The sequence below is a fragment of the Henckelia pumila genome, chromosome 4, assembly GCF_033568475.1.
Source record: "Henckelia pumila isolate YLH828 chromosome 4, ASM3356847v2, whole genome shotgun sequence".
In the NCBI taxonomy this organism is placed as follows: domain Eukaryota; kingdom Viridiplantae; phylum Streptophyta; class Magnoliopsida; order Lamiales; family Gesneriaceae; genus Henckelia; species Henckelia pumila.
The window spans coordinates 166697806-166706361 of record NC_133123.1 but is presented as its reverse complement, the minus strand read 5'-3'; the positions used below and the strand labels follow the sequence as shown (position 1 = coordinate 166706361).

The window sequence follows — 8556 nt, the reverse complement described above, 5'->3', positions numbered from 1 at the left end:
TGCAAAAATGTCTCCTATAGCTTTGGATTTATCTCTGGAACAATTCCCGAGCCTTGACTGGGTCTCACCCATCCTTAGCCTATTACTTCTTGTCATCATTTGCAACTCATTGCAAATATGAGATCTAATCTGGTATCCAATACCCAAGAAGTAGTATTAAGAAAAACATTTTAATGTAAAACATACCCTTTGCAGTTCGCAACTGCTTGAGGTATTCCTTGCAGTTACGTTTCCAATGACCGGGTTTCTTGCAGTGATGGCAAACTTGTTTAGACTTGTCCAATTTTGCATGTAACATTTGGCCTTGAGATCATGGTCCAACCATTTCTCTAGTTCGGCCAACCTTTCGGCAGTTACATCAGCCGGGGCTGTTTTCGGAGAAGCCTTTTCTAACACTTTAGAAAATCTTTTCCGAACTTAGGACAATCTTAACTTATGGAATCATTCTGTATTGTTTGCGCCAATAAGTTTGTTTGGTTGGAGAATAGAAACATGTGGATTACTGAGATGAAACAGACAATTATCGATGATTGTTTAAGCAATTTACTAAGACATAAAATAGGCGAATTTAATTTTATGAATCTCACTCCCACTATTTTAACGATTTCACTACCCTCTAGTGAAAACGGGAAACTTTTTCCTTAGTGAGAACATGGAGTCCAATTGACAAACTTATGGTCCCGAATAATATCAGCCAACCATAATTCTCAAAAGGTAGAGCCCAATTGCTTCCAAAGCAACCCCCATGTGTTTACCTCATGTCCAATAAGGGCCCAATAATATTACGCCGTTTAAAGTGACATGTCAAGATGACCCATCAATATTAAGTTGTGATGGACGGTCGCCATGTGGATCCCCCAATAATATGAGCCGATCCCATGGGAGTTCCACCCAACTTACAACATTTGTCGATCCAATGTACAGCTTTCCGACGGACGGGCCCCCCCAATAATATGAGCCGGACCGTATCCGCGGGTAGCATCACATACATTGACCGTTGATGGAAGGTAGGAACATTTAAACAAATTTAAATTTCCTTTATTTATCTTGATATCAATTTTAAATCATATTTAAAATGAGGGATTTTATTTATAAAAATATTTGTCTCATCATATTTAATTTATTGCATGCATTGCCGGATTCACGCAATTTATGTCTAAACATGCATACAATCATAATATCACATATTATTTAGGATGATCGATTCCATTTCTAATTGACCCGTGGTTGCCAATCACGGGTCTTAGTCCAATCCTAGGTAATATGCAGTATGCAAATGCAATCCTATTACATATGCTTCCAATTTACATTTCTTCAGTCTTCATTGTCTGCTGGGCCCACCATCTTCAAATCTTGATCTCCCACTAAATCTAATGTATTTACAATAAATAACAATGACAAGTAGGGGATACATTTTTAGGGGGTGGGAACGGACTATAAACCAAGCCCACTTTTATTACATATGACATTCATATCGGGCCATAAACCAGGCCCATTAATAAAACCAACAATAATAAAGACAAAATGTAAATTCCTAACATACACCTACAAAATTGGTCATGGCAATCGATCATCCTTATCCAATAACATTTAATTCAAAATTAATTTATTGGATAACATGCTGTGGCAATTCAAATTTAAACAAGATAAAATCATATTTTATATAAAATCTCATTTCACATATAAAATCATATTTTATCTCTATATCAAATAAAATCATATTTTATCTATAAAATCCAATTTTACAAATAAAATCATATTTTACTTAATATATCATAAGATCATATCTTATCATCAATTGTACCAAAATAATTGATTTCAAAATTCAATTTACGGATAAAATATTAAAATTTTCCAAAAATTCAAATTTATCCAAAATCAATTTTAAAATTTACGGACTCGAACAATTCGATCCGAAATCTCGTGAACCAATCAAAAACAATTTTTGACCGGACCAAAAATAAAATTTTAAATATTAAAATTAATTTTTAAATAAAAATATAATTTTTCCCGCGGGCCGCCCGGGACACTCCCGGGCCGGCCCGCACCCGGGGCGCGGGCCGGGGGCAGCCCGGCTGCCCCCTTAGGGCAGCGCCTGGCGCTGCCCTGGGCGGCGCCGAGCGCCGCCCCTGGGCAGCGCCGAGCGCTGCGCAGTGCTGCGCTGGGCAGCGCACAGCGCTGCACTGGGCGGCGCCGTGCGCCGCCCTGGGCGGCGATGGTCGCCGCCTTGGGCGGCTCCGTGCGCCGCCCGGGGCAGCAACAATTGCTGCCCCACCGGGCAGCGATCCAATCGCTGCCCGGGTTTTGCCCCGGAAAAATTTTTTTTTTTTTATTTAAAAATATTTATTTTGTTTCAAAAACCGAGACTCAAAAATTTTGTACAATTGATTAATTTAATCGTTTGATCTGAGCAACCTGGCTCTGATACCACTGTTGGAAAAAACTGGCGGTCAGATCAATCACGATTGATACCCGGTGCAGCGGAAGTTTAAAAATTTTGTTATGGAACAATTCCATAGTGTGGGTATCAACCGTTCAACGATTAAATTATTGTGTGTGTAAAATTTAAATAACAGTTATTAAATTTTACCTCCAATCTCGCAACGAGATTAATGGACACCAACAGATTTTATCTGCTCTTGTTGTCTCTCCCTGGAACCGATGAACTCCTTCAATCAGGTCCACGAACAGAGGTTTAATCCCTCTGATAGATTGCACTAGAAAATCTATCAGAAGTTTTCTGCGAAGAGAATAAACGAATCTGATTCGCTATTCCTTACTGCGATTCAAAATCACAGACCGGAATTTTCTCGGGCAGAGGACAGGGAGGGGACGGCCGAAACTTTTGAGAGGCTAGGGTTCGATTTTTGCTTCTCAAAAATTATGAGCTGTTGTGTGTAATTTCTGTACTGAAATAACTTATTTATAATGCAGGCCACTAACACCTTAGGGCCCATTAGTCATAAGCTGGGGCCCGACAAGCAAAGCCCGCTCGTTCAGAAATTAATATAAAATTCATCGTGACTCCGATTGATGAACTGATTTCACCAATGTGCACAGAAACCATTTCTGCACATTTTAAAGTCAAAATAAATTTTCCTGAATCCGAATTCAGTGGTTTCCAAAAATGTCCATCCCTATGTCATTTTAGGAAATCCTACTCCCTTACTCTTATTTAAGAAGTCCAACTCCTTAGTTCATTAAATTTAACTCTTTAAATTTAACTATCTCAACGGGGATTAAAACTCCATTACACTGTGTGACCCTCAATGGTTCAGGGATACAGCTAGCCGTGGGCTCACAACTCCTTGTGACTCGGAACAACACTTTCCGACTTGCCCAACGAATCATGGTAAAGCGCCTAGCAACATCGCCCCATGATTCCCTAGGTATCACTGATAGTGCCTACAAGAACCAGTAGATTTTGGTTAGCGTACAGTACGGTCCCTTCATCCATATATCCCGATCGAATCAACAACCATTGGTATATCGAGAGTCGCTCAAGATTCGATAACTATGCAATACATCTTGAAGATCAAATTAGTGACATCGCATGTGCTACTAAGAAACCATTTCTTAAATCACATCAATTACTCTGGCCAGAGATTTATCACACTAATATCTCCTCAGATCGCATAGGATATCCACACTCGCAAGTATGTGGTGAATCCTTGACAACAATGCATTGACTCCTATATGTGTCGTAACTGTACCCAATCTCGACACCTGATGACCCCCATAGAGTCGGTAAACGAGTCAAAGCACAGCACTAGCATATAGAGTCTCCATGATGTTTCAAGTCGTAAGGACTAATGGTGTACAACCAAAACCGCGGACTTAATCCACTCGATAAGTGATAACCACTTGGAAAGTCCGGATAGGGTAGTTCGATTATTCATCCTATGAATATCCATTTGCATGCTTCGAACATCTCCATGTTCCCTACCAATGAAACGTGGTACTCCGCATCGCAAATGCTAGTCTCAAACTCGAGCGATCCTTATCCTTATTATCGGACGGCTCAATCGACTAGGAACGGTTTTAGAACATACAGTGACTATAAGATGTATTTCATGATAGACATCTCCATGTTCTACCACATCTTACATACACTATAGTATATTCAAGGTCTTTATCAAAACAACAATAGTATATCACAATATAACAATATGAAGTAATATAAAGTCATTGCCATAAAAGTGTAAATAATATTAAACAAAAGATTGTTTATACAAAGAGTCATCAAAGCCCATAGCCACACAGTTGGCTCACTGGGCACCCACTCTTACATATATCAGTACTATTCCCCATATACCCCAAATCAAGGTTGACAGCGTGGCTTTACGATGAGATATCTACACACACTAATCAATTAGGACACCGTCCTAAGGCATATTCAGATAGTACAATAGAAACTCCAAATCACCAGAAAGAATTCAAATTGAAGGATTCAACTATTCAAACTTCACCTCATTTCATATCAATGTCCAGTATTAGGATTTATTAATCGATACTTAATAGCAAGAAGCTTCAACATTAAGAACATGATTCATCAATGAGTCAATAGCATGCGAATCAAGAAGTGCATGCATCAAATATCGTCAAATAATTAAAGTAAGGCTCAACTGTAACTGAATTCGTTATTGTTCTTCACGTCAATCGTCACCACTTAAGAAAGGGACATCAAAATTCATTTCCTTATTCTCGAGAAGTAGAGGAGAAACATGTCAGATTCATTCTCCTATTTCATTCACTATCTCTGTGAGTCATTTCAGTTAATACATGTCCATGTAAAACTCAATCTTAGCATCTGTCATGTAAAAGAAATATGTAACGCCCCTTTTTTATCTTAATTGATGTTATTTGAGATAATCAGTGATTTCAGAATTTGAGATCGGACTTTTTATTGATCATGGTCTAATTTGTAGTTTTCGGAATTTTCAAGGACTGAAATGCAAATATGGGATTTATTATATTATCTACTTTGACTTAGTCTCTTTTAATCATCTCATTTTCTTCTCCAAACCGTGTTCCATCCATTGAAACGACCGAAAGCTTTTCCCCAAGCTTTGTGATTTTGATTCTAGCTCAATCCGTCCGATAGAATTGATTTCTGACTTGATATCTACGATCACAGCGACGAGTGCTCCGTTTGGAAGTAAGTTTATCTTAATTTTGAGAAGTTTGAATTTATCGATGTTGTCAAAATTTGTTTATATTCGGAGAGGATGATTATGAGTTAGCAGTGATCGTATATCTAAGACAGTTCGAAGATCTAACGACGATCGGAATTGTTATGATTTTTCTTGTCATTTTCGAAAATCTTGTTTTTGAGATGTGTTGATATTGTGTTGGGTTTGATGTTTGAGGATTGGAATGAGTTTGTTGAGTTGTTGTTTTGCTGTCTGCATTTTTGGTTTGGTCAGTTTACAGCCGTTATGCCGTCAGTTTGAGTTTTGGATATCGTTTCGATGTTTTGAGTTATACCGAGCTTAGTATGAGTTTTGATATCGATTTTGATCACTATGAATTCTTCTAATAGATTGATTTGAAGTCTTTGGAATTGCGAGCCTTGCAGTCTTGATCAGTTTGGAAGAGTTGAGACGGTATAGTATCGATGTCCTTATTTATCGATTGATTTAACTTGACTTGGATTTGATTAAGGAATTGTTATTTTCAGATTGAAGTTTTAGAATGTCAAAGAAGAGGTATAAGATGACTTTGGAATGAAATAGGACGATTAACTCGAATCCGGATTGATTCGAGTGTCCTAGAAGAAATCACATACTGCATATTTTGATTGCTTATTTGATTATATGATTGGATTTATATTGAGTGCATGAGATTAAATATGCATTCATATTGAGACTTGATTTATTCAGATTGAATTAGACGATCTAGAGATTGTAGTCGAGTATCTTGGTAGGCGATTTACTACCTTGTCAAGTAGCTCACTATAATGCCCTTGAGTCTTGAGGATTGAAGCGTGCCACGTCCAACTCGAGAGGGAAGTCGGTGTGATTGTAGGATGTTTTAACCTCGGGATCCCAAACCAAAGAAAGAAAGAAGAATCCCAATTGAGTATCTGAGTCTGATAATCCAAAAGTTTTAAAGACATGCATATCATTTTAATTCAGTACTTGAATGGATTAATTGATAATATGAGAAATGAATTCATAGTATGATTTGATATGTTTATTTGATTGCATGTTAGTCTCTTTTACTGGGAATATTATTCTCATCGGTTTATCCGGCTGTTGTCTTTGTTTGTATGTGTACTTGGCAACAGGTGGGGCAGGACCAAGTCAGAAAAGACATGGTTTGCTTCGAGGGAAAGATGTAGAAGTGAGACTCGGTCTAGAAGTCGATTCCAGCATGTCAATCTAGTATATGATAGAACATTTTTAGTTATCGAACTTCACCGTTATATTGTTGTTGCATGTTCTCGACTTTGGGTTGGTTGTTGAACTCCAGAACTCCTGTTTTAATGGAGGAATCAAGTTTGTAATGCATGTTTATGTTTCGGAGTATTGTATGGCTTGCTGTTCTTGTTCTTGGCGATCCTAGCACCGGAGCAGCCAGGGATGCGCGCGCCTACGCCCCTTTTTGGGCAGGGCTTCATGCGCGGCTGCGCCTCGAAAGGGCACGGCCGCGCATGATCCAGGGCGCCGTGCGCGCCCGCGCTTGCTTGCTCCTTTTTAATTACTCCTTTTATTGATGTTTAGAACCGAGGTTTCACATTAAGTGGTATCAGAGAGATAAGTTCCTGGAATTTGTTATAGAAGTGAGCGGGGTAGATCGAGTCCGCTTGATATGGGAGCATGCTTTATGCATTGAAAATTTATTTGAATTACGTGACTTGATGATTCAAATTAATAAAGCATGACTTGATTGAAATATGAACTGTATTCATGCATTGATCGGAGTTCCATCTATCGAATTGGGAAGATGATCAGAGGTTCGTGAAACTGAAATGGTGAGATGTGTATTGTATTATCCGTGTTCTAACCCCTGTCAATTTAGATGGGTACTCGAAGAAGGCTAGACATGAATACTCCATCGATTACTCCTACGACAGAAACTCCTTCGGTTATGACTCCTCCGGTGGTACAGATGGATGACACAATCACGCCTATGGAAGCCTTACTGAAGAGGTTCCAATCTTTTAGGCCGCCGTATTTGAATAGGAAGGAAAATCTGGTCGATTGCGAGAGTTGGTTGGAAGATGTTGATCAGCTCTTTGAGTCGCTTGACTACTCTGACGACCGCAGGGTTAGATTGATTATGCATCAACTTCAGGGAGTGGCAAAGAGTTGGTGGATGACTACCAAAAGAGCCAAAGAGAATAAAGGTACGGCAATTACTTGGGCACTTTTTAGAGCAGAGTTCTATAAGAGATTATTTCCAGTTTCCTATCGAAAGGATAAAGGTGCCGAGTTTGCAAATTTGAGGCAAGGTAGTATGAGTATCGAGGACTATGTTGCGAAGTTTGACAGTTTATTGAGGTTTGCTCCGCATATTGCCAACAATGAGGAGGCAAAAGCAGACTAGCTCATTAACGGTTTGCACCCTGACATCTTTATTCTGGTGAATACTGGGAGGCCAGATAACTTTTTTGATGCGATGGATCAGGCAAAGGGAGCAGAAGCGGGACTGATTAGGAAGAGGGAGAATCAGTACCAGCCTAACAGCAACAGCAGAGGCAGTATCAGAATCAACCGCCGATGAATGAGGTAGTATCAGCGGCGGTAGCAAGAAGAACTATTTCCGTCCCAAAGGGAAACAGTTCAAGAAGTCGGGAAGCACTTCTTCGAGCTCGAGTGGCTTGAGACAGTTCAGTTTTGGACAGGGTTCAGGATCATCTAGAGCTTTGTGTAGCAAGTGTGGAGGACGACACTCCAGTGAGCAATGCAGAGGAATCTTTGGGAACTGTTACATCTGCCAGCAGACAGGGCATTATGCCAGACAGTGTCCACAGAAAGCTTCTGACCAGCCTCAGAGTGGGAATACCTCTCGACAGTAATCTCAGCCTGGGAGACAGGCTACTGCAGTTCACTCGTTCCAACCTCAGCAACAGAACCGTCAGGGAGGTAATCAAAGTTTGAACCAACCTCCTAGACAGCAGGCGAGAGTGTATGCTCTGAATGAGGATCAGGCTCAGGCTGCACCCGATGATGTTATTGCAGGTAATTGTCTGATCTTTGATTATCCTGCTAATATTTTGATAAATACAGGTGCTTCTCACTCTTTCATATCTGAGAAATTTGTGTCGATGCATGCCTAGCCTTTTGAGCCTTTACCTGCTGTAGTTGCTATTACTTCACCTTTGGGTGGAGGAATTGTTTCGAAGAATTTTTTTAGAAATTGTGGATTGAGTTTTGAAGGAAATTTGATCGAGTTCGACTGTATTGTACTTGGTTTGTCTGACTTTGACTGCATAGTTGGTATAGATGTTTTGACTAAGTACAGGGCTACAGTAGATTGTTTTCAAAAGATAGTCCGTTTCAGACCAGAGATGTCAGATGAATGGAGATTCTTCGATAAGGGTTCTCGTTC

The 8556-nt window shown here is 39.6% G+C and overlaps 1 protein-coding gene across 1 annotated transcript; it reads left to right on the top strand.

The window, feature by feature from the left end:
• The first annotated feature begins 7023 nt into the window (after positions 1-7023).
• On the top strand, positions 7024-7728 carry LOC140862289 (uncharacterized). Its single transcript, XM_073265299.1, has 2 exons — positions 7024-7505; positions 7602-7728. The coding sequence occupies exons 1-2, from the start codon at positions 7024-7026 to the stop codon at positions 7726-7728; spliced, it is 609 nt and encodes a 202-aa protein (XP_073121400.1).
• Positions 7729-8556: the final 828 nt, after the last annotated feature.